The 26161-nt window shown below is 45.8% G+C and overlaps 4 protein-coding genes across 5 annotated transcripts in view; all 4 read left to right on the top strand.

Annotated features, from left to right (window-relative positions):
• LOC308184985 (uncharacterized protein) overlaps nt 1–26161 on the top strand; it is a gene marked incomplete at its 5' end in the record, with an annotated part of 185793 nt that overhangs the window by 71991 nt on the left and 87641 nt on the right. The gene's annotated exons all lie outside the window — the stretch shown is intronic.
• The window catches only part of LOC308184722 (uncharacterized protein), a 362730-nt gene that overhangs the window by 254010 nt on the left and 82559 nt on the right, over nt 1–26161 (top strand). The gene's annotated exons all lie outside the window — the stretch shown is intronic.
• LOC308184798 (transcription factor BTF3-like) lies at nt 142–12171 on the top strand. Of its 2 annotated transcripts, none has more exons than XM_080572370.1 (6): nt 142–288; nt 581–649; nt 8265–8378; nt 8590–8791; nt 11230–11280; nt 11802–12171. In XM_080572370.1, exons 1-6 carry the CDS (start codon nt 157–159, stop codon nt 11846–11848), a joined length of 615 nt encoding a protein of 204 aa, XP_080428496.1. In that variant the 5' UTR covers nt 142–156; the 3' UTR covers nt 11849–12171. The 2 variants fall into 2 exon arrangements, with proteins under 2 accessions (XP_080428496.1, XP_080428497.1); XM_080572371.1 differs by having other exon boundaries at nt 159–292.
• LOC308184832 (uncharacterized protein) lies at nt 17827–21744 on the top strand. The gene is made up of 3 exons (XM_080572415.1): nt 17827–17944; nt 19546–19855; nt 20942–21744. Exons 1-3 carry the CDS (start codon nt 17865–17867, stop codon nt 21011–21013), a joined length of 462 nt encoding a protein of 153 aa, XP_080428541.1. The 5' UTR covers nt 17827–17864; the 3' UTR covers nt 21014–21744.

The raw sequence follows: 26161 nt of genomic DNA, 5'->3' as shown, positions 1-26161 counted from the left end.
TACAAATCAATTTTCTTTTTGAGCTGCGGCATGCAGGAGTCTAAAGATCTCCGCAAGCATTTGCTACAGGGACGGCACCACCTGAGCAACCCCTAACTTCTCCCGCGGTGACGGTGACAGCTCTGCCCACCGCCGCAGAGGAGGAGGTGACTGCACATGCGCTGTGCGACACGGCGTACCTCCCTTCCGGCCGCCATCTGGCTATCTGCCGCGGCTGTACTTGGCCCCTTGTTCCTGTTTGCGGTTTTCGTGTTTTTTCCCGTTTCGGTAGCGCTGTGCTTGCCCCAGGAAGGTACAAGGGAGACCGTGGGGGTGGTTGGGAGGGTTCGTTACGTGTCTGGGGATGGCGGCGGTGGCTGGGGGGGAGGGGAATAGTAAAGGAAAGACGGTTATGGGCTGAGGTGCTGCGCGCGAGCAGACTATTTTCTCCGTCCCGCCATGGCGGGGTTGGGGCGTCTTCCTGCTGGGGAGTGTGTGGCTGCATAGACTGACGCATACTTGCTCCACCGCTGGGTTGCTGTGGCTTGTGCTGTTGGGTGCTTCCTGGCTTGTTTCATAGGCTTTCTTGTTGCTTCTGCAGATGAAAGAAACAATCATGAATCAAGAAAAGCTTGCCAAGCTCCAGGCTCAAGTGCGCATTGGTGGCAAGGTAGGAATTGCTTCCCCTTCCTGTCTCCTGGCCCGTGAGACTGTACGTCTCTGCCCACATGCAGGGCCTGGGACACGAGGTCCTGAAAGCTTGGGTGGGGAGCAGTCCTGAGGGCTCTCAGTTTGGCTTGACTGTAGGGGAAGCTGCCCTGCTGCAGTGATCTCTAGTCAGTTCAACGGAAGCAGAATGTAGGAGATGAACTTCCAGCTTTTTCTGTTCGGATTTGCTATGTTATAGCTGATTAGAAGCATATGTTCTTGTATGGGCAGTTAGAAGGCACTTAAGGTTTGAAGTAGACCTTAGAGCAAGTGAGCTCAGGTATAGCTCTCATAATAAATTTTAGAGGGTTATGTTCCAAATTCAAGTCGTACATCCTTAAGTTGACCATGGCAGTTTTCTTGCCTTTTAGGACAGCTGAAATTTCTGTACTTGTCATGCTCTTATTATTGTAGAATTAGGAAGTATAATGCGCTTGGAAGACCCTCTTATTTTATCATGACATTTGGATACACTTATAATCGGGGAAAAAAAAAAAGGAAAGACTTTGAACATGTGTATGCTAGCAAATGTTTAAGTTACGGTTTGAGTTTTTTAGCAAGGACTCGTTAATATTGGTTTATATATTTGAGGAAATATACATGTGTTATTTTGGAATACGAACTATTCAACAGAACTATTACTGACAGTCTCCAGTAGCTTTCATTTCTGTGTGGAAGTTTTTGTCTTCAGCTGGAGACTTAGCCTTAAATCAGAGGAAAACTAGTTTTTAACTAGCTTGATGATTTTGCATGTTCTTTAAATGGGTTACTAGTTAACCAGAAAACTATTATATTGTTGATTATGTGTATGTTACTGACATGTATTCTAACACGTTTCTGTCATTGATCATGTAAGAGTATGCATTCAGATTGCAGCTCTTACAACTCTGTGCTCAATATAGGTCTTCTAGAGACATTAAGTGATGCTTATAATATGCTGGTGATGCTGCCATTCAGCTTTGAAATTGGCCTGTGAAATACTTATACTGGGTCTGGCTGGGATGTTAACTTTACTTGCAGCAGCCCGTATGCAATACTTTGAATGTCTGAGCTTGATGGTTTTTTGTTTGTTGGTTTTATAACTGGAAATGATTACTAGAATTCTTCGTGACAAAGTCACCGTATAAATGGAGATTGCCTCCTCCACACCCAAAGTAATCAGCTAAGGGGGAAGAGTAATTTCTCCTTGTGTGAAAAGGCTGCACGTTCTCTGCTGAAAAATTTTCGTGACATTGCAAGGCTGCAGATCTTACAAGCTAAATATTATATTTAGGTGGAGGGGTATTGCACTTCATGTGTAATTTGAGATTTTTGTATAGGGTGTTGGTACAGCTAAACATCATGTCTTCTCTTCCAAACCTTCTTAGAAGACTGGCAAATGAATCTGTGGTCTGCTGTATCCACATTGTTCAGTACAGAGGTAGAGGGGTGTGAACAGCATGTCTCAGCTTGATCAGGGTAGAATTTGCTTACTAAAATCCTGTAATCTTCAGAAGCTTAAATTTGCGGAGATAAAAGCAGCAGCTATTCACTTCAAATTAACTTCAGATTGTCTGAAGCTTGATATCTGTATGTAGTATAGGTAAAAGTGGGGGGGGGGGGGAGGTACATGTTCCTACATAGCCTTTGATTCAAGACAATTTGTAAAAACTTACTGAGAAGTTTTTTGTCCAGAGAAATTTAACATAGGCCTTATGTTGCTCGATTTGTGTGGTAGTCAAGGTACATGAATGAAGCCATTTCTTTCATTACTGTCAGGGAACAGGGAATCTACATAAAGCTTTCTAGACAAAAGACTAAATTTTTGAGTTGTAGTCTTCCACGTTTTAGCTTCATGTGATCTAAAGACAAATTACAGAATCACAGAATGGTTGAGGTTGGTCCAACCCCCCTACCAAGCAGGGTCACTTAGTGTGTGTTGCACAGGATAACATCCAGGCAGGTTTTGAATATTTCCAGAGAAAGAGATTCCACAACCTGTGCCAGTGCTCTGTCACCTGCACAGAAAAGAAGTTCTTCCTAATGTTCAGATGGAACTTGCTGTGCTTCAGTTTGTATCTGTTGCCTCTTGTCCTGTTGCTGGGCACCACTGAAAAGAAAAGAGTCTGGCCCCATCCTCTTGACACACCCTCCCTTCAGATATCTGTATGTGTTGATAAGATCCTCTCTCAGTCTTTTCTTCTCTAAGCTAAACAGGCCCGGCTCTCTCAGCCTCTTCTTGTATGAGAGATGCTCCAGTCCCCTTGTCATTTTCGTAGCCCTCCGCTGCACTCACTCCAAGAGCTCCATGCCCCTCTTGTACTGGGGAACCCAGAACTGGACATAGTACTCCAGGTGAGGCCTCACCAGGGCTGAGTAGAGGGGAAGGATCACCTCCCTCAACCTGCTGGCAACACTCTTCCGAATGCACCCAGGATACCATTGGCATTCTTAGACACAAGGGCACATTGTTGGCTCATGGTTAACCTGCTGTCCACCAGGACTCCCAGGTCCTTCTCTGCAGAGCTGCTTTCCAGCAGATGAGCCCCCAGCCTGTACTGGTACATGGGGTTATTCCTCCCCAGGTGCAGGACCCTGCACTTGCCTTTGTTGAACTTCATGAGGTTCCTCTCGGCCCAGCCCTCCAGCCTGTCAAGGTCCCTCTGAATGGTCCCTCACACTTCCCCTTCCATTGTTTTGTCTTGACTATGGGGGCGAATGTTACCATTGACAGTTGGCCCTCTGGGTTAGCCAAAGTGTGTGTTATCTGGTCATCGGATTCAGAGACCTCCTCCTCCATTTGAGGGTGCTGGGTAGTGTTAACTGCCGTTTGATAGGTGCAGGCCAGGTCCCAGCACAGTGCAGCAAGCTGGAATTCTCCAGCATTGTGAGGGTCAGGGCATACATCTTTCAATCATTCTGTCATTTTTTTAGGATTTCGCACTTGTTCAGGGGTGAAGTTCAAAACCATCGGAGGAGACAACTGTGACAGGTACCTGCCCATATCCTCCCGCCCACCTTGCCACCCACCACCATGCTGCCTCGGGGTAGAATCCTGGGTGGTATTCTTCACTAATTGTTCACTCCATTCACTACTGCTCTCTGGGCCCATCTGTCCATACAGTTTTTAACCCAGCAAAGGGTGTACCTGTCTCTTAATATGCTTTAAATTTTGGTTAGCCCTGAAGTGGTCAGGCAGTTGGACTAGATGATCTTTGGACGTCTCTTCCAACTGAACTATTCTATTCTATTGCATGAACCACATAAAACAGGATCACATAGTACAATCACAGAATCACAGAATAGCCGAGGTTGGAAGGGACCTCTAAAGATCATAGAATCATAGAATGGCCTGAGTTGGAAAGGACCACAAAGATCATCTAGTTCCAACCACCCTGCCATAGGCAGGGACACCATCCACTAGATCAGGTTGCTCAGGGCCTCATCTAACCTGGTCTTGAACACCTCGAGGGATGGGGCATCCACAACCTCTCTGTGCAACCTGTTCCAGTGCCTCACCACCCTCTGAGCGAAGAACTTCCTCCTAGCCTCTAATCTAAATCTCCCCTCTTTTAGTTTAAAACCATTCCCCCTTGTCCTGTCATTATCTGATTGAACAAAGAGTCACTCTCCATCTTTTTTATAAGTCCCCTTGAAGTACTGAAAGGTTGCAGTGAGGTCACCCCAGAGCCTTCTCTTTTGTAGGCTGAACAGCCCCAGCTCTCTCAGCCTTTCTTTGTAGGAGAGGTGCTCCAGCCCCTTGATCATCTTTGTGGCCCTCCTCTGGATCTGCTCTAACAGCTCCACATCCTTCTTGTGCTGGGAGCTCCAGACTTGGACGCAGTACTCCAAGTGGGGCCTCACAAGGGCTGAGTAGAAGGGGACAATCGCCTCCCTCGACCTGCTGGCCACTCCTCTTTTAATGCAGCCCAGGATGCAGTTGGCCTTCTGGGCTGCAAGCACGCACTGCCAACTCACATCGAGCTTTTCATCCGTCAGAAAAAATCACAGAATCACAGAACGGATGAGGTTGGAAGGGACCTCTGAAGACCATCTAGTCCAACCCCCCTGCCGAGCAGGATCACCTAGAGCACGTTGCACAGGATGGCATCCAGGTGGATTTTGAATATCTCCAAAGAAGGAGACTCCACAACCTCTCTGGGCAACCTGTTCCAGTGCTCTTTCACCCTCACAGTAAAGAAGTGCCCTCTCATATTCAGCCAGAACTTCCTGTGATTCAGTTTGTGCCTGTCACCTCTCGTCCTGTCGCTGGGCACAACTGAAAAGAGACTGCCTCCACCCTCTTGACACCCTCCTCTCAGATATTTATACACATTGATGAGGTCTCCCCTCAGTCTTCTCTTTTCCAGGATAAACAGGCCCAGCTCTCAGCCTGTCCTCGTACAACAGGTGCTCCAGTCCCCTAACCATCTTCGTAGCCCTCTTCTGGACTCGCTTCAGTAGTTCCACGTCCCTCTTGTACTGGGGAGCCCAGAACTGGACACAATACTCTAGGTGAGGCCTCACCAGGGCTGAGTAGAGGGACAGGATCACCTCCCTTGACCTACTGGCAACACTCTTCCTAATGCACCCCGGGATACCGTTGGCCTTCTGGGCCACAAGGGCGCATTGCTGACTCGTGGTCAGCCTGCTGTCCACCAGGACTCCCAGGCTCCTCTGCAGAGCTGCTCTCCAGCAGGTCAGCCCTCAGCCTGTACTAGTGCTTGGGGTTATTCCTCCCTAGGTGCAGGACCCTGCACTTGCCCTTGTTGAACTTCATGAGGTTCCTCTCGGCCCAACCCTCCAGCCTGTCAAGGTCCCTCTGAATGGCAGCACAGCCCTCTGGAGTATCAGCCACTCTTCCGACCTTTGTGTTGTCAGCAAACTTGCTGAGGGTGCACTCCCGTTCCATCATCCATGTCGTTGTTGAATAAGTTGAACAAGACTGGACCCAGTACTGACCCCTGGGGGACACCGCTAGCTACAGGCCTCCAACTAGACTCAGCACCACTGAGCACAACCCTCTGAGCTCTGCCATCCAGCCAATTATCCATCCACCTCACTGTCCACTCATCCATCCCACACTTCCTGAGCTTGTCTATGAGGATGTTATGGGAGACAGTGTCAAAAGCCTTGCTGAAGTCAAGGTAGACCACATCCACTTCTCTCCCCTCATCTACCCAGCTAGTCATCTCATCATAGAAAGCTATCAAATTGGTTAAGCATGATTTCCCCTTGGTGACTCCATGCTGACTACTCCTGATCACCTTATCCTCCACATGCTTGGAGATGATCTCCAGGATGAGCATCGCCTTTCCAGGGATGGACGTGAGGCTGACTGGCCTGTAGTTGCCTGGGTCCTCCTTCTTGCCCTTTTTGAAGACTGGCGTGATATTGACTCTCTTCCAGTCCTCAGGCACCTCCCCTGTTCTCCATGACCTTTCAAAGATGATGGAGAGTGGCCTAGCAATAACATTGGCCAGCTCCCTCAGCACCCATGGGTGCGTTCCATTGGGGCCTGTGGATTTGCGGATGTCAAGTTTGCTTAGATGATCCTCTTCGACCGAGGGAAATCCTCCTTTCTCTGGACTTCCTCTCTTGTCTCCAGAGTCTGAGATTCCTGAGGGCTTATCTTAGCAGTAAAGACTGACGCAAAAAAGCCATTCAGCAACTCTGCCTTCTCTATATCCTTTGTCACCAGGGCACCCGCCCCATTCAGCAGCAGGCCAACATTTTCCCCAGTCTTCCTTTTTCTACTGATGTATTTAAAGAAGCCCTTCTTGTTGTCCTTGACATCCCTTGCTAGATTTAATTCCAAATGGGCCTTAGCCTTCCTTGTCGCATCTCTGCATACGCTGACAGTGTCCCTATATTCCTCCCAAGTGGCCTGTCCCTTTTTCCACATGCTGTAAACTTCCTTCTTCTGTCTGAGCTTCACCAGGAGCTCCCTGTTCATCCATGCAGGTCTCCTGCAGTGCAGCAAGCTGGAATTCTCCAGCACTGTGAAGGTCAGGGCATACGTCTTCCAAACATTCTATCAGTTTTTTAGGATTCTGCACTTGTTCAGGGGTGAAGTTCAAAACCATCGGAGGAGACAACTGTGACAGGTACCTGCCCATATCCTCCCACATACCTTGCCACCCACAACCACACTGTCTTGGGGCAGATTCCTGGGTGGTATTCTTAACTAATTGCTTAACCTTAGGGAGAAAGAGAAACACATTGTGCAGACCTAGCAATAGGAGTATGTTGGTTACCCATGGGTATTCAAAGTACTCAAAAGCTGCTGCAAGTAGTCCATGGGGAAAGAAGGAGGAGGTACCATTCCTGATATTATTCATAAACTGACTTCCAGATCAGGAAAGGAAGACAGTGTAATTTTGAATATTCCCAAAAAGATAATTTCCAGGAGACCAAAATGATAACAATGCAGGGCCTGAATACCAGATTATACTCAAGGCCAGTGCTTTACAACACAGCAAATTAAAAAAGAAAACAAACAAAAACGAACACAGATTTTAGCACATTCTCCGAACGGATATAGAGGAGAAGGGAGAACATGGCACAGATTATATAAGACAGGATCACATCATAGAAGGTTGGTCATAGGTCTTAGAATTTACAGAAGGCTGTGCTCAGTCTTCGGTTTTATGCCTGTGATAACAGTTGAGGGTAAACTTGCAATTTTTCTTTTTTAAGTACGATGCTGCAGAATTCCCATGAGAAATTGTGGAATGAACCTTCTCTAGTGTATTACTTTCTAAAAGCTACACGCTTCTCAGGAGCATGCAAAGCTTGCCTTATAGGAAGGGAAAGACTGCTGCAGTGTGGTTGGAAGGGTGGAGTGGTGTGCGCCATAACACAGAAACGGGACTTTGTATATTAAGTTGATTTGTGGATGACTGCAGAGAAGTTATGTGACTCTGAGGATTGGAGTTTGTGAAGAACTACCTAAATACTTGTTGTGGTTTAACCCGGCTGGCAGCTAAACACCACACAGCCGTTCGCTCACCCTCCCCCCTCCCTCTCTGGGATGGGGGAGAGAAACGGGAAAGTGAAGCCGGTGAGTTGAGATAAAGACAGTTTATTAAGACAGGAATATAATAATATAAGGAATATAAGGAATATAATAATAACAATAATAATAATAATAGTGATAATGATAATAGTATTAATAATAATAATGTGTAAGAAAACAAGTGATGCACAATGCAATTGCTCACCACCCGCTGACCGATGCCCAGCCTATCCCCGAGCAGCCGGCCCCCCCACCCCGGCCAGCCACCCCTATATATTGTTTAGCATGACGTCAGATGGTATGGAATACCCCTTTGGCCAGTTTGGGTCAGCTGTCCTGGGTCTGTCCCCTCCCAGCTCCTGCTGCACCCCCAGCCTGCTCGCTGGCAGGACAGAGCGAGAAGCCGAAAAGTCCTTGGCCTGGTGTAAACACTGCTCTGCAACAATTAAAACATCAGCATGTTATCAGCGCTCTTCTCATCCTAATCCAAAACATAGCACCCTCCCAGCTACTATGAGCTACTTAACTCTGTCCTAACTGGAACCAGGACAATACTAATTTTATTTTACTTTCTGCAAAGGGTACTGCCCGCAGAAAGAAGAAGGTGGTCCACAGAACAGCTACAGGAGATGACAAGAAACTTCAGTTTTCTTTGAAGAAACTGGGAGTTAACAATATTTCTGGTATTGAAGAGGTAACTGCTTCAAAGGGGAAAAAATGCTTTTCTATATAGAAATATAAAATGTATCAATATTAATTTTCTGGTAATTAACATCTTAATCTGGTCTGTTTAAGTATATTAGTAAGTCTTTATTGAGCTCTAGGAGCTTCAGCTAGTTTCCTGTTAAATTGAAAAATCATGCTAAACTGCTTGAAGTGTATTGGATTTTTTTTTTTTCTTTCAGGTAAATATGTTTACCAACCAAGGAACAGTCATTCACTTCAATAACCCTAAAGTTCAGGCATCTCTGGCTGCTAACACTTTCACTATTACTGGCCATGCTGAGACAAAGCAGCTGACAGAAATGCTTCCTAGTATCTTAAATCAGCTTGGAGCTGACAGTCTCTCCAGCCTGAGGAGATTGGCAGAAGCCCTACCCAAGCAATGTAAGTTGAAACTTGTCTGCTGACAGCATGAAGTGCATTCATAGGCTTACTTGTATAGCTGCAGTGAAATTCAATGCACTCCTACTTTCTGCAAACGTATTTTAACGTGATTATAAAGAAATGGAACTCAGATCTTATTTATAGCTCAAATCCAACAAAGCATATAACTGAATAAAGCAGATGCACCTGTTTCTCAGTATATCTTGCAGTTGTTCTAGGTCTAGAAAGTTGTTGCTGGAGTTGATTTCATGGTAGCTTACTTCTTGATGTGGCTACCGTATTTAACTCTGGAAGAGTTAAATTCTTAAAAGATATGTTTTGAATATGTTTGTTTTTCCACTTTGAATGGAAACATGAGTGACTTGAGGACAGGCATCTTGGTAATGCTTTGCATCCTCACAGGTATGATGAAGGTATTTCTTGTGTGGGCTTTTTGATAGCTAAGAGGGAATTACACAGTTTTCATCTGAAAATGTTATAATTTCTGTATGTGTGTAGGACAGTGTAGAGAACAGGACTGGTATGAGCATTAAGCTGGATATGCCAACTTCTATTCTATCCTTAAATTAGTAAAAGAACAAACATTCAGTTTCTCCCTAGAATTGTGTGGGAAAAGTAGAGGAGAAACTTAAGTATGTGGTGTTTGGAAAAGGTGGTACTGCTATAGGTTGAGAATTGGGAGGAAAAAGACAGGCTTGTAGACACTGGGAATGTTCCTCATGTCCTGCAGGTAGGGTCTTCCTACTTCCTCTTCTCAAATACTTTGTTCCATACCTTGGAAGGAATGGACTTCCAAAACACAGAAAATGAAGAAGCTTATCAAGGTGTCCAGTTTCTGGTAGTAATGAACTTGATTGTTACATTTCTTTTTTTCTGTGCTTTGTTGTCAGCTAAGACAGCCTCTTTTTCCATTCCTAAAGTTGATGTTACTTCCCTCCTGTTAACTTCCTACGGAAAAAAAAAACACTAGAAGTAGTTCTCAGGAGGTGGTAAACTGCTTCTTTCCCAATGCAGCTCAGGTCCCTCCTTCCTAATGTCATCTCTGTAGCTTCTGTGTGGTAGTAGCAGGGCTTGAAAGAAAGAAAACTTGAAGGGTTAAAAATGATCCACTAAGATCTCTCTTCTCATAACCAAGATCTTTCTTCTCATAACAAAATGGGTATGTTCTGGATAAGCTAAATTGTGCAATTTTAATATTAGGGAAGCTTGTTTAAAATGCTTCCTTTTGTACGACTTGGTAAATGGCTATTTTTTTCTACTTTGGGTGGATGTCAAAGTAGTTGCACAAAACTTTCCTTTCAGTATTGTCTGCTAGATTTGGAAGCCTGACATCAAAAGAGTGAAGTATCTGAGATGACTGTATTTGTAGGTGCTAAAGGAAACTTAGTCTGGTTCTAGGGGTGAGAGAAAAATGCAGACAGCTTAGGAGGAAATAACATGGTAACAGCTTTCTGCTGTTAAAAACAAAAAGAGTTAGTGATGACCTCATCACAAGCCCTTTCAGACCAAAGTTTCTGCATTGATCTGTCCTAGTTCTCTAGGAATCAGGTTACAGTGATTTCAGAGGTCTGGTATAAACCCATCTCTCCTCGTGTTTTCCTTGAAAACTGAGAAGGATTAATTAGAATAGACTGAGATGATTGAAAATGTGGGACAGCTTAACCTAGGTAGTACAGCTAAGAATAGCAGTAGTAGTAGTGGCACAGGCACCCAGGGACCTGAGTTAAGTATTCCTAGCATTAGAGTGCTACGGTTTCACAGATACTAATTGGCCTGCTACATTGGACGTGATTAAGTCCCAGTATCTCCAGTAAATGGGAATAGTGACTGAGTTTGCAGAGATGTGGACCAAAACACGTGGTTACCTCAATTGATTAAGTGTAAAATTGTGCATCTAGTTTCATATTCCTCTGACTTTTCCAGGGAACAAGATTATCTTTAAGAGCCTTTAGTCATAGCTGTCTGCCTGCAGCTTCAAAATTACACCTTAATTTTTCTTGAAGCCCAAGGATCATAAGGACTCATCTCTTTTCCTTATAACTTGATGTTGTAAAATAAGTAAGCTTTGAGAACCTCTGAGTAGTCAGTAAACCAAGATGCTTTTAAGATAAATTGGTCTTGGCTCTTGTGTGGTAATCATTTTCAGCTACAAGGCACTCAGTGGCTCTAGATACAGGATAGTAACTAGCAAACTGTTTCTAGCATGCATCTTCCCATTTCCAGCGTTGGGCTGTTTGAGCATGATCAGTAACAAAGGGAATGTGAGCTTCCTAGGCTAGTTGTGTTTATTTAGCAGGGGAATTGTTTAGAGCATTGCAGCTTAACTCAGACTCTTAGATAATGTTTTCAAAAAAAAAAAAACACAAAGAAAAACAACTTTGTAATCAAGATGCCTATGGTGAGCTTGAATAATGCTTTGGAACTACTTGCTCTTGCAGCTGTGGATGAGAAAGCACCACTTGATACTGGTGAAGATGATGAAGTTCCAGGTAAGAACAAACATGAAATGGAGGATAAGGAAGTGATTTTCTGAGAGAGAACATGTGTAGCATAAGGTTAGGCCAACGACAGAAGGAGTATTGACTATTCACTTGCTGTTACAGAATTTCTATGAACGGGTTACGTATCTGTTTTCAGACACAGTGTGAGACTAGGTGAACCATTGGTTTGAGGTAGCATTTGTCCTGTGTAAGAGTAATAACTATGGCTAAGTTAATTATTTAATCTTCAATAAGAAGGCTGGGAAGAAACTGCCTTTTTAGTATCACTTGGCTTAGTTGTGGGTATAGTAAAGTTAAATGATAGTAGGTGGTTCATTATAATGCATAATTCTAAAAGTTCTCGACAAGAAGAATGAACCCTGGAGCTCTTAAACGTTATTTGATCTGTATTTTATAAGATGACTTTTTTTAACGTTGTAAGTGCTTGATATGAAGTAGAACTTGAGAAAAAAATATGTTTGGCAAAGCAGAAGCAGATCAAACTTTGATATCAATGTTTATTTTTCTAGATCTTGTTGAAAACTTTGATGAAGCTTCAAAGAACGAGGCAAACTGAACCAAGTGTCACTTTGAATAAAGTTAAAACTCAAAAAAGCTACATGGAGCTGCTATTTTATATTGTGACTTTTATTTGAATTTATTTCCTGATGAGTTCTCAAAACTTGTAATTGAAAACTCCTTGAACCTGCAGCTCTTCTTAGTTACTGTTTGTATACAATATTATTTTTGTGGCCTGATTGAATAAACTTATGCTTTGAAATAAGTCAGATTGCTGATGAATCTCTGCCTAGACACAACTTTTGAGTAACTTGTATGCAGTCAAAACCCCATCTCTAATGAACTTTGGTATACAATTAAAAATACATTTAAAAAAAAAAACCACAAAACTTTTTGATGTGGCTTCTTGTCAGAAGTATGTGTGTGTGGGGGGAGAAATAGTCATAAATACTAAATCATAAAGGGTATTGCTTTTCTGCAGAAAAGCATCTTCCTCTTGTGGAATTAGAAAACTGGCTTCAATAAAAAATCTGTGTATAATTCAGCATTTTAGATTTAATTAGTGATCTTTCCATTGTTTACGGCACGTGGGAGCACATAATGATGAGTTTAAGTCACTTCGTAATTGTACTGGGTCGGGCTAGGGTATAATTAACTTTCCCTGCAACAGCCCATACAGTACCATGCTCTGCACTTGCAGCTAGAACAGCATTGGCATCACACCAGTGTTTTGTATATTGCTGAGCAATACCGGCAGAGCATCAGGACTAGCTCCAACCGCCACCCCAAGAGCCAGCAGGCTGGGGGGGGGGGGGTAAGAGGTGGGGAGGGGACATCACCAGGTCAGCTGACCTAAACTGACCAAAAGGATATTCAATACGATATGATGTCACATTCAGCAACAAAAGGCGGAAAAAGGGAAGGGGCAGGCAGGATCTCATTATGAAAACGTTTGTCCTGAACAACGGCTATGTGTATAGAGGCCCTGCTTCAGGTACATAGCCAAGCATCACTCGATGGGAAGTAGAGAGTAAGTCTGCTTCCACATGGCATTTTCTTACCCCCCCCCCCCCCACTTTCCTTTTCCCTTTATTTAAATGATTTTTACATTAATAACTTTACCTTAATAATTATTTTTCATTTAATTTAAGTTATCCTTATCTCAATCCATGACTTGTTTTGGTTTTTTTTCCTTCCTTCCCTCCTCTTCTGAGGAGAGGGAGTGAGAGCGGTTGTGGTGGAGTTCAGCTGCCTAGCAAAGTGAAACTACCACTCTAATCTCCTAAACTGAAGAAATAAAATGAATTTCTGGAATTACTGGATCCTGTTTGTGTTTGTAGGGAGAAAATTCGTGGGGTCAAAGCCCAACTAGAGTTGAAGCTGGCCATGTCTGTGAGAGACAATTAAAAATGTTTTTTTAGATATGTGAACAGAAAAAGGAGAACCAAAGAAAACATAGGTCCACTACTAGATGGGGAGGGTCTCCTGACAGACAATGACATAGGCAAAGCAGAGACGTTAAACATCGCCTTCACCTTTGTCTTCAACACTGATGATGGGCTTCGGGACCCAGGGTACACTGAGCTGGAGGACTATGACAGTGGGAATGACAAACTCCCTACCGACCCTGAACGTGTGCGGGATTTGCTGCTCCACCTGGATCCATACAAGTCCATGGGTCCGGATGGGATACATCCCAGGGTGCTTAAAGAGCTGGCTGATGTTATTGCGGGACCTCTCTCAATTATTTTTCAACAATCTTGGGAATCTGGAGAGGTCCCAGTAGATTGGAAGCTAGCAAATGTTGTCCCAATTTTCAAGAAGGGTAAGAAAGAAGACCCTAGCAATTACAGGCCTGTCAGTCTCACGTCAGTGCCTGGTAAAATTATGGAGAGGATGATTCTTGAAGTTATTGAAGCGCACCTGGGGGACAATGCAGTCATTGGTCCCAGCCAACATGGGTTCATGAGGGGTAGGTCCTGCCTAACAAATTAGATTTCCTTTTATGATAAGATCACCCATCTAGTAGATCAAGGGAAACCAGCTGATGTGATCTTTTTGGACTTCAGCAAGGCTTTTGACATAGTTTCCCATAGGATCCTACTGGACAAAATGTCCAGCATACAGCTAAACAAAACCATCATACGATGGGTGAGCACTTGGCTGACGGGCAGGGCTCCAAGGGTTGTGGTAAATGGGGCCGCATCAGGCTGGTGGACGGTCACTAGTGGGGTCCCCCAAGGCTCCATTTTAGGGCCAGTCCTCTTCAATGTTTTTATAAATGATTTGGATGTAGGACTAGAAGGTGTTTTGAGCAAAGTTGCTGATGATATTAAACTTGGAGGAGTTGTGGACTCTGATGAGGGTGGAAAGGCGTTGCAGAGAGATCTGGACAGATTGGAGAGCAGGGCAATCACCAACCCACATGAAGTTTAACAAAAGCAAGTGCGGGGTCCTGCACCTGGGACAGGGCAACCCTGTCTATACGTACAGGCTGGGCGACGAGACGCTGGAGAGCAGCCCCAAAGAGAGGGATCTGGGGGTTGTGGTTGATAGCAAGTTGAATATGAGCCAGCAGTGTGCCCTGGCAGCCAGGAAGGCCAACCGTATCCTGGGATGCATCAAGTACGGCATTGCAAGTCGGTCGAGGGAAGTGATTGTCCTGTTCTACTCTGCGCTGGTGTGGCCTCACCTCGAGTACTGTGTGCAGTTCTGGGCACCACAGTACAAAAAGGACGTGAAACTGTTGGAGAGTGTCCAGAGGAGGGCAACGAAGATGGTGAAGGGCCTAGAGGGGAAGACATATGAGGAGCGGCTGAGGTCACTGGGCCTGTTCAGCCTGGAGAAGAGGAGACTGAGGGGGGACCTCATCGCAGTCTACAACTTGCTCGCGAAGGGGAGTGGAGAGGCAGGTGACCTATTCACTGTAAATACCAGTGACAGGACCCGCGGGAACGGTGTTAAGCTGAGGCGGGGGAAGTTTAGGCTGGACATCAGGAAGAGGTTCTTCACCGAGAGGGTGGTTGCACACTGGAACAGGCTCCCCAGTGAAGTAGTCACTGCACCAAGCCTGTCTGAATTTAAAAAGAGATTGGACTGTGCACTTAGTCATGTGGTCTAAACTTTTGGGCAGACCTGTGCGGTGCCAGGAGTTGGACTTATGGGTCCCTTCCAACTTATAAGTTATAAGTTATAACTTATAACTTATAAGTTATCCTTATGGGTCCCTTCCAACTTGGGATATTCTATGATTCTATGATTCTACTATATGATGTTGTAATATATTGTGGGTTCATAAAGGGAAAGTCCTGCCTCAGTAATTTGATCTCCTATGATAAGGTCACCTGCTTAGTGGATGAAGGGAAGGCAGCAGATGTAATCTATCTTGATTTTTTAGTATCTTTTTAGATGAATTATCCACCTGTGAGATAAACAGGTTCATGCTATGCTGTGTGATGAACTGGCTGGATGGTAGAGCTCAAAGGGTTGTAGTAGGTGGGGCTGCATCTAACTGGCAGCTGGTCACTAGTGGTGTTCACCAGGGATCAATTCTAGGGACAGTTCTGTTCAATATTTTTTATCAATGATCTGGATGTAGGAGCTGAATGCATCCACAGCAAGTTTGCTGATGATACTAAACTGGGAGGTGCTGTTGACTCCCTTGAGGGATGGGAGACCTTGTAGAGGGATCTAGATAGATTGGAGCACTGGACAATCATCAGTGGCATGAGGTTCAATAAAGGTAAATCCAGGGTTCTGAACCTGGGATGGAGTAATGCTGGGCATGAGTGCAGCCTGGGAGGGAGCCAAGTGGCTAGAGAGCAGCTCAGCAGAAGGGGATCTGGGGGTGCTGGTTGACAGTAGGCTAAACATGAGTTGGCAGTGTGCCCTAGCAGCGAAGAGGGCAAACCACATTTTGGGATGCATTAAACATAACATAGCCAGCTGGTGAGAAGAGGTGATTCTCCTGCCATATTTAGCATTAGTGCAGCCTCACCTTGAATATTGTGTACAGTTCTGGTCTCTACAATATAAAAAGGATGTTACAGTCTTTGAAAGTGTCCGGTGGAGGGCAGCAAAGCCGGTAAAAGTGTTGGAAGGCGTGTCTTATGAGAGAGACTGAGGACACTTGGGTTGTCTAGTCGGGAGAAGAGAATGCTAAGAGGCAACGTCATTGTTCTCTACAACTTCCTGGGGAGGGGAAATGGAGAGGGAGATGCTGGTCTCTTTTCCCTGGTAACTAATGATATGACGCATGGGAATGGCACGCAGCTGTGCCAGGGGAGGTTTGGACTGGACATTAGGAAAAGTTTCTTTACTGTGGGGGGTGGCTGAACAATGGAATAGGCTTCCCAGCGAGATGGATGATGCCCCATGCCTGTCGGTTTTTAAGAAGCATTTGGACAATGCCCTCAAGAATATGCTTTCACTTTTGGTTAGCCCTGTAGAGGTCAGAAAGTTGGATTTGGTGATCTTTGTTAGGTCCTTTCCAGCTGAACTATTCTATTCTATAAAACATGCAGGTTGAGAGAGAACTTTGCTTGGCCTTGAAGAATAATTGCAGGCTGTTGACATCCTGGGATAACTCAATGCTAATGTTACATTTTTGTCTTCAGGGAGTGTTTAATAGATCTTTTCAGGGTGTACCTAATTAGAATCAAATAATACTGTCCCCGTATTTTATTTTTACTTATCTGAAAAAGTCAGTTATGTGCAGGAATAAAGTACATAGGAAGGGAGAGAAAAGACTAAATAGAATTGGTTATGGTTCTTAATGAAATGTTTAACATCTTCAGACATACTGATGTTTCAGGAATATGTTCTTTCTGTTGCTTTTACGTGTTCCAGAGAATGTTCTTGGGCACAAGAGTTCTTAAACTGTGCTCTGACCTTTGTGTAGCTGAAGCTCCCTGGGGGGTGATGGCTAAACTTTACATTTTGGAGCCTTTGCTGTTAATCATTTCCATAATGATTCTAGCTAAGCTAGAAGAGGGCTTGACAACCAGCCTTCTAAGGTTGTCTCTTCAGAGCAAATACTTCTGGAAGTGGAAACGTATCCTGTCTTGTGCAGGATAAAATTCGAGGTAGAACTTTGCTTAATAGATATAGCCATAACATAAAGTTTGCATTGTGCCTGGTACAGGGTGGGGCTCTTTCTGACTTATTATAGCAATGACTTGCCAAGAATGTTTGTCATTGTATTGGGAAAGAGTGGAGGAACTTGTTCAAGCCACGCAGCTCCTGTGGTATGAGGTAAGACAGCAGTTGGATGTGAGCATGACATGACTGAGGTCAGGTGCGAGAACAATTTGTTTACTTGTCTCAGTTCACAAGTACTTTATCATTAAATTACACTTTTTGTTTTGAATTAAATAAGTGCATTCATGGAATTGTGGCAATAAGGTGGAAAAGCTAAAATGCAAAATAAACTGAGGCTCAGGGGAGCCCATTGAGCCTATTTGTAGCTCGATGGATCTGTGACACCTCAAGCTGTAAGAATTAAAGTTGTGCTTTTGCAGTGGAAAATTCCACTAACCTTGCATATTCAAAAGTGATTGTGCAGGCATAACAGTGGGGGGTATGTTAAGCAGATAAAGGGACAATGGAAGGTCCCACTGTCCCAAAACAAGGAGGATGGCTAAGAAAAACAAGACAGTTGTGGAATCAGCAAAAACAAAAAATCACAGGCCTCTTCAATCACGAGAGAAGAAGAGGAGGAAAAAAAAAAAAAGGAAAAAGGGGGAAAAGGAGAAATTAAAGGTTGGTCAAATAAAACTGTACATATATGGTACAGTAACAAGTGCTGAGTAGGTTGTGAACCTGTAGTACTCAGCCAATGAGGAAACAGGAGGAATCAAGCATCGGGTAATAGGGGATATAAGGTTATGATACACTTCTGCTAGGTGTTCCTGCTTGCAGGATGCTTGCCATTGCAATCGCGAATAAAAATGTTACTTCACTCACTGAGATCCTCGTCTGAGCCTGTGTTATTGGCTGCAGCTTGTTTCTCACAAAGCCATCAAAGAAGAGATGCAACGTAGAGCTGGCCTCATGATCAAGTGGTGGACCTGACCATGGACACGATTGCACAGGTTATCCATGATTGTGAAATATGTGCTGCAATCAAGCAAACCAAGCAGTTAAAGCCTCTCTGGTAAGGAGGAAGAGGTCTGAAATATCAATGGGGGGGGGAGGGGGGGGAGGCTGGCAGATTGATAACATCACACTCTTGCAAATCAGTCACAGCAAGTGCCATGGGCTTACAATGGTGGAAGTAACCACTGGATGGCTGGAAACATATTCTGTGCCCCATGACGCTGCCCGGAACACTATCCAAGGCCTTCAAAAACAAGTCTTATGGTGATAAGGCACCCAAGAAAGAATTGAATCAGACAACAAACAAAACAACTTCATAGATGTGTGGGCCAAAGAGCATGGCATTGAATGGGTGTATCACATCTGCTTTTGTGCACCAGCCGCTGGGAAAATAGAATGATACAATGTACTGTTAAGGACTACACTGAGAGCCATGGGTGCTGGGATATTCAAACATTGGGCTATGCATTTAGATAGGGCCACCTGGTTAGTCGACACTAGGGGATCTACCACCTGAGCCCAATCAAAACTATTATGTGCTGTAGAAGGGGATAAAGTCCCTGCAGCGCACGTTAAAAAAACATGCTGGGGAAGACAGTCTGGGCTATTCCTGCCTTGGGCAAAGGCAAACACATGCGGGAGCTGGGAGGGGACAGACCCAGGACAGCTGACCCAAAGTGGCCAAAGGGGTATTCCATACCATCTGACGTCATGCTGAACAATATATAGGGGTGGCTGGCTGGGGTGGAGGGACCAGCTGCTCAGGGATAGGCTGGCCATCGGTCAGCGGGTGGTGAGCAATTGCACTGTGCATCACTTGTTTTGTACACATTATTATTAGTATTACTATTATCATCATCATTTTTTTTTCTTTTCTGTCCTAATAAACTGTCTTTATCTCAACCCACAGGCTTTCATTTCTTTCTAATTCTCTCCCCCATCCCAGAGAGGGAGAGGAGAGGGTGAGCGAATGGCTGTGTGGTGCTTAGCTGCTGACTGGGTTAAACCACAACAGCATGTCATCAGGAGTTATACCTGTTGAGTTTCATCAGGTGGTCTCAAACCTGCTCTTTGCTTACAGTGGGAGGGACTTTGCTCCCCCAGCCCTCACCTACAGGTTCAGGGAAATGAGAGACATGTGAAGCCTGACTGGCAGTGTGTGTTAGGTCTGTCAAGGATGGAGTCACCTTTCCCTGCAGCAGCCCACACAGTGCTGTGCTCTGCACTCGTAGCTGGAACAGCACTGTTATCATTCCAGTGTTGTGTCTATTGCTGCATAGCTGCTTCAAACCTTTTTTCAAACTTGGGGTATCTGACACATCACAGGCATTCCTCATTCCCCCATGGGCCAAGCCATTGTAAAGCGCACACATCGCACCTTGAAAACACTGCCAAATAAACAAAAAGGGGGAGACACCCAGGAAACACCACAGAACAGGTTGGGAAAGGCACTTCACGTAATGAATCACCTATCATTACCCTTTCCTCACGAAGAGGTACCGCCCATAGTAAAACATTACAAAAGTATGAATTCTGCACTGTCACAGGTGCCACAATCAGAGCAGGCCTTAGTAATGGTAAAAAATTTAAATACAGGTCTTTGGGAGGGACCCCAGCCTCTAATAACTTGGGGTCGAGGGTATGCTTGTGTCTCCACAGGTCACGGACCAAGATGGGTACCAGCAAGGGGATTAAGGCCATGGTTGGCCTCCTCCTCACAATCGCCACTGTCATTGGTTATTGCCAGCCCTGGGTCTCCATCCAACCACGCCGCAACATCTGGGTCACCCTCGCCAACATGACAGGACAAGAAGCGATGTGCCTGTCCCTGGCTAGTGCTAGCGACCCGTTTACGACATGTCTGGTGGGGATCCCGGCAGATAACAAAGACTGGACTGTCTACTTATGGCAAGCGCCCCTAGAGCCACAGGAATTAGATATCCTGGGATGTGAAACAGCAACAGCATGTGTAAGGTTTAATTGCTCAGGCAAAAAATCCAATCATGAAACAAATGGTCAATGCCACTCTTGCTCCTTATTGCAATGCATCTCTTTGGTGTAATTATACAAAACTATAATAGCATCCTTCCTTGCGCCAGGAGCCACTCTGCTCGGCTGTGGGATCGACTGTGGAACGGACGCCCCTAGGTGCACCCCGAGCATTTTCCTCAGAGGGGTCTCCACTCTCAGCCGCTCACCACAGGAGTAGACAAGGACCTCCTGAAGCTGTGGACAAATTATTTTAAGTGATGTTTTCTTGTGGTATGAATGAGAAATGCAAGAGGCCTCTTTGCGTGATTGTGTGATTGTGCTGTGCGAGTGAGAAGCAGCATCGCTGCGAAGCAACATCCCTAGCGCTTAGTGGCTTGTTGACTGATGTAGATTCTAGTAGGCACGCTACTTTACAATCGTAATTCTGCATGTGATTTTCACCCTGTTGCTTATTGTACCGTGCTTATTGCAGTGTCTGCGGTGATAGATAGAAAAATCTATAGAAAGCGTTTGGTTGATTGAAAATAAAAAAGAGGGCATTGTGGGAAAGGAATTCACAGGGAGCTTTGTGCTGTTTCACACGTCCCTGAGTTAGAGATAATGAGGAAAACAGCGGTAGAACCAAAAACTTGAGCAAGGTCGAGATAAAGTAAATTGGCTACAGTGTTAAAGATGAGCTTTGGGCAGTGGCCAATTGCTGGCTGGCTCGAGGCACGTGTCTTAGGGTCTCTAACCAATTTTAAGACAGATTCGGGCGCATGGACAGCGTGTGGGGCTACAGGGAAAGTATATGTAGTAGTGAAAAAGGGCAATAAAAGTCCTCCTGTTCAAGAGCTATCAGGAGTCCATGTCTTGCATCCCTTTATGTAGGGAAGTGGATGGGGAAGGTGGTGTGGGTTGCTCCTGCCATGGGAAAAGGCAAACCCACTCGTGGGATTGTCTTTGCCCAAGGACCAGGGTATACCTGGTGGGTAATGCAGAAGGATGGGGATATCAGGTGTGTGCCTCAAGGAGATTTAACCTTGGGAGAAAATTAATCTGTAATCCAAGTTATGTGTTGTAGGAGGACACTGCAGAACCAACGACAGGTCAGCTTCGCAAGGAACCGGGCAAGTGCAACAGTGACGTGAGCTAAGCTGATGCTGGTGTCAAGAAAACCAACTTCGCCTGCCCTGAGTGACCACTTTGTCAGATGAAGCTGAAACCATCAACAGTTTTTATGAACATTTTGGGGAAAGACCTATGGAATGAAAAGAAGTACAGACTTATAAATACTTTAATGGACAGAGAACAATGGTGATGAGAATATCTATATATTAAACTATGTGGGACCTGAGTGTGACACAAATGTTATGGAATAAGGGGTGGAGGTTGTGTTGGGTCTGTCTAGGATGGAGTCACCTTTCCCTGCAGCAGCCCACACAGTGCTGTGCTCTGCACTCGTAGCTGGAACAGCACTGGTGTCACTCCAGTGTTGTGTCTATTGCTGCATAGTGCTGGCACCGCATCAGGACTCCCTCCAAGCCCCCAAGAGCCAGCAGGCTGGGGGTGAGCAAGTGATGGGGAGGGGACATTGCCAGGGCAGCTGACCTAAACCAACCAAAGGGATATTCCATAACACCTGATGTCACACCCAGCAATAAAAAGGGGGGGCTCTCGTGGGGGAGGGGGCTGTCCTGAACAACCGCTACGCGTTTTGAGGCCCTGCTTCCCAGTACGTGGCCGAACATTGCTCGTTGATGGGAAGTAGGGAATAATTTTTTTTTCTTTCTCTCTGTGCTTCCGCGCGGCCTTATTGTTTCTTTTGTTTCTTTTTCTCCCCATTCCCTTTCCCTTTAATTAAATCATTCTCATCTCAAACCTCGAGGTCTTTGTGTTGTATTTTCTTCCCCTTCCTCTTTGAGGAGGGGGGGGGAGTGAGAGAGCGGTTGCGGTGGAGCTCGGCTGCCCACCCGAGTAAAACCACCACACAGTGAAGAGTGAGACAAAGAAGTTGTTGAGTACCTCACCTTCTCCATGTCTGTCATTACCAGTTCTCCCTTCTCGTTTATCAGAGGGGGTACATTCTCCTTGGCCTTCTTTTTCTAAGCAATACACCTATAGAATCTCTTCCTGTTATTCTTTGCGATCCTTGCCAAGCTCAGTTCTATCTGTGCCTTGGTTTTCCTGATCCCATCCCTGCACATCCGGACCGCATTCCTGTACTCTTCCCAGGTGCCATGTCCCTGCTTCCACTGCCTGTGCATTTCCTTCGTGCACCTTGGTCTGACCAGCAGGTCCTTGCACAGCCATGCCAGTTTTCTGCCCTCCCTGCCCGCTTTCTTACGCAGGGGGATGGAGAGTTCTTGAGCTCTAAGGAAAACATCCTTGAAGAGTTGCCAGCTCTGATCAGCTCCTTTGTCCCTAAGGACAGTGTTTCAGGGGATCTCATCCACTTGGTCTTTAAATAGCTTGAACTAGAACAGAATAGCTTGAATAGAACTTGACTCTGCTCTTCGCCAGGCCCATATTCCTCAAGATCACAAATTCAACCAGGGCAAGGTAACTGCAGTCCAGACAGCCTCCAATCTTAACCTCTTTAATGAGCTCATTTAATGAGCATTGGTAAGCACCAGGTCCAGTAATGCTTCTCCTCTGGTTGGTTTGTGTAATACCTGAACCAGGAAGTTATCCTCAGCGCACTCTAGGAATCTCCTGGATTGCTTACAGCCTGCTGTGTAGATTTTCTAGCAGACATCCGGGTAAAGTCTCCCATCAGGATGGGAGTGTGCAACCATGATGCTTCTTGTAGTTGAAGCAAGGCCTTATCAACAGGCTTCTTGTGATCTATTGCAGGTGGCCTGTAGTAGACCCCAGCCACAGGGTGTCCTTTATTGGTGTGGTCCTTAACTTTTACCCACAAGCTCTCAGCTTGTCCGTGGCTGTTTCTCAAAGGCATCTCTTCACAATCAATCCATTCCCTAACATAGAGGGCAGCACCCCTGCCTGTCCTTCCCAGTTATGTGATCTGTCCCACCACATTTCTGTGATAGCAATCAGGTCATATTTTTCTAATTGCATCATCGTTTCCAACTCCTCCTGCTTGTTTCCCATGCTGCATGCACTGGTGTAGAGGCACTTCAGCTGGGCTACCAGTCACATTGCCTTTTCAGAGGAACCCTTCCTAATTGCTTTGGGACAGTTCACAAGTATTTCCCTGTAGTTTCCTAAAGTGACAGTGTTCCCAGGTTCGTTTCTATCATTCAGAGGTACATCCCCTACCCCCACCTCATCTAGTTTGAAGCCTTGCTAATAAGGCCAGCCAGCTTACCACCCAGAACACTCTTGCCCCACCTAGTCAGGTGCACCCCATCTGGTGTCAGCATGCCTGGTCTCTCAAAAGTATGTCTGAGATTGTAGAACCCAAAACCTTGAGCATGGCATTAGTCACTCAGCTTAATCATTCACTCGGTCTGTTCATCTCCTTGTGTCCCAGACACCAACTGGGATGATGGAGGAGAACACTACTTGCACTCCCGATTCCTTCAACATCTCTCCGAGGGACATGAAGTCCCTTTTGATATTTCAGAGTCTCTTTGTTGCAGCCTCATTTGATCCTCCATGAAAGAATCGGAATGGGTGGTAGTTTTCAGGCTCTACCAGGCTTGGTAGCCTCTTCATAATATCAGGAATGCGGGCCCAAGGCAGCCAGTAAACCTCTCTGGAGAGATTATTTGGATGGCAAATGGGTGCCTCAATGCCTCTCAGATAGGAGTTTCCAATTACTAACACCCTTCGTGCCTTTTTTGTGGCACTGGTTCTGATACAGGTGGTTGACGGAGACAACTTTATATGGTTGCCCTTTTCGAGGTCTTTGCCATTACTCACACAGTCTTTTCTTTCCAGACATATAGCATCATAGCTGTTGCGTAGGGATACTTCAGTGGCAAGGGGGAGACTCCTCCCCCTGCTCCTAGCAGAGATGAGGATCCAATCTCCCTTGTCTTGAGTTGTTGAAGTTTGTTGGTTTAGGCCTGGAAGCTTGTTTGCCTTCCCCTTGCCAGGACTTAAAGCAGGGCTGTTGCTCGGCCTGTGTCAGCACATAATACCATTTATCAATCTCCCACTCAGATTCCTGGATGCTATGTTGCCTGGTGAGCTCCTCTTGTAACAGAGCCACCCGTTTAAAAAGTTCATCCATCTGGGCACACCTGCACCCATGACACCCACCTCTGCCTTCAGGACCTAGGGGGACTTCCAGATTCTGGAGTGGCCTGAAATTGAGGGTCTGGGCAGCTCTTTGGGTCCTCGAGAGGTCTGTTTGGGTGTAGGCACCTGCCTGGGAAGATTGCGGCCCCTCCATCTGGGTTTTCATCCTCAGCCCGGCAGGCGTGGCGGGTAGACACCATTTTTGTTTCAGTAGAAGGCTCCCTTCTCTGTTGCTCCCAGAATAGAAAGTGACCCACCTTCCGCCCTCCCTGTGCACTCTCCCGTGTAAACTGCTGTGCCGCTCCCTGGCTGATGCGCCACACACTGTTTGCCCGCCCTGGTCACTCACGCTCCCTAGGGGCAGCTTTTGTACATGGGAGTGGCTGCTGCTGCCGGCCCCACCCAAGCCTCATCAACCGCTCTTGCAAGGTGTCCTGGTTTCAGTTAGGACAGAGTTAATTTTCCTTCTAGTAGCTGGTAGGGTGCTATGTTTTGGATTAGGATGAGAAGAGCATATCTTAGAATATCTTGGCATATCTTAGAAGAGGATATTTCAAGGACCCAAAAGGGTTCCTCTGGGCTTTTGGCATAGCTGCCTTAGAGACAGAGGACATTAAGCAGTTGTCTACCTTGCCCGGTCTCTCAGAGGACCCTTCTGTTGTGGGGTTGCTGAGGGTTGAAGAACAGCAAGTGCCGATCGCTACCACAACTGTGCACCGGCGGCAATATCGCACCAACCGAGACGCCCTGATTCCCATCCATAAGCTAATTCGTCAACTGGAGAGCCAAGGAGTGATCAGCAAGACTCATTCACCTTTTAATAGTCCCATATGGCCAGTGCGAAAGTCTAATGGTGAGTGGAGACTAACAGTGGACTATCGTGGACTGAACGAAGTCACGCCACCACTGAGTGCTGCAGTGCCGGACATGCTAGAACTCCAGTATGAACTGGAATCAAAGGCAGCCAAGTGGTATGCCACAATTGATATCGCTAATGCATTTTTCTCCATCCCTCTAGCAGCACAGTACAGGCCACAGTTTGCTTTCACTTGGAGGGGAGTCCAATATACTTGGAATCGGCTGCCCCAGGGGTGGAAACACAGCCCTACCATTTGCCATGGACTGATCCAGTCTGCGCTGGAGCAGGGGGAAGCTCCTGAACACCTGCAGTACATCGATGACATCATTGTGTGGGGTGACACTGCAGAAGAAGTTTTCGAGAAAGGGAAGAAAATAGTCCAAATCTTTCTGAAGGCCGGTTTTGCCATAAAACAGAATAAAGTTAAAGGACCTGCACGAGAGATCCAGTTTTTAGGAATAAAATGGCAAGATGGACGTCGCCAAATCCCAATGGATGTGATCAACAAAATAACAGCTATGTCTCCACCAACTAGCAAAAAAGAAACACAAACTTTCCTAGGTGTCGTGGGGTTTTGGAGAATGCATATTCCAAATTACAGTCTGATTGTAAATCCGCTCTACCAAGTAACCCGTAAGAAGAATGCTTTTGAATGGGGCCCTGAGCAACGACAAGCCTTTGAACAAATTAAACAGGAAATAGTTCATGCAGTAGCCCTCGGGCCAGTCCGAACAGGACCAGATGTAAAGAATGTGCTCTACACCGCAGCCGGGGAGAATGGTCCCACCTGGAGCCTCTGGAAGAAGGAACCTGGGGAAACTCGAGGTCGACCCCTGGGGTTTTGGAGTCGGGGATACAGAGGATCTGAGGCCCGCTATACTCCAACTGAAAAGGAGATATTGGCAGCATATGAAGGAGTTTGATCTGCTTCGGAAGTGGTCGGCACTGAAGCGCAGCTCCTCCTGGCACCCCGACTGCCGGTACTAGGCTGGATGTTCAAAGGAAGGGCCCCCTCTACACATCATGCAACTGATGCTACATGGAGCAAGTGGGTTGCACTGATTACTCAGCGGGCTCAGATAGGAAACCCCAGTCGCCCAGGAATCCTGGAAGTGATTATGGACTGGCCAGAAGGCAAATACTTTGGGATATCATCAGAGGAGGAGGTGGTCCGTGCTGAAGAAGCCCCACTGTACAACAAGCTACCAGAAAATGAGAAGAAATATGCCCTGTTCA

This window comes from Anser brachyrhynchus (genome assembly GCF_964034855.1).
Source record: "Anser brachyrhynchus genome assembly, chromosome: W".
Lineage (NCBI taxonomy): Eukaryota > Metazoa > Chordata > Aves > Anseriformes > Anatidae > Anser > Anser brachyrhynchus.
The sequence above is the reverse complement of the archived record's forward strand: the minus strand, read 5'-3'. Positions and strand labels throughout refer to the sequence as shown.

Bases quoted from the DNA above. Each gene is read 5' to 3' on its own strand.
- LOC308184832 (XM_080572415.1), top strand. From the start codon at position 17,865: ATGGACACGATTGCACAGGTTATCCATGATTGTGAAATATGTGCTGCA. The intron at 17,945-19,545 runs GTAAGGAGGAAG...GTGTCTCCACAG, and splicing joins AAGCAGTTAAAGCCTCTCTG to GTCACGGACCAAGATGGGTA. The intron at 19,856-20,941 runs GTAAGGTTTAAT...TATGTGTTGTAG, and splicing joins GTGAAACAGCAACAGCATGT to GAGGACACTGCAGAACCAAC.
- LOC308184798 (XM_080572370.1), top strand. From the start codon at position 157: ATGCGCTGTGCGACACGGCGTACCTCCCTTCCGGCCGCCATCTGGCTA. The intron at 289-580 runs GAAGGTACAAGG...TTGCTTCTGCAG, and splicing joins TAGCGCTGTGCTTGCCCCAG to ATGAAAGAAACAATCATGAA. The intron at 650-8,264 runs GTAGGAATTGCT...CTTTCTGCAAAG, and splicing joins AAGTGCGCATTGGTGGCAAG to GGTACTGCCCGCAGAAAGAA.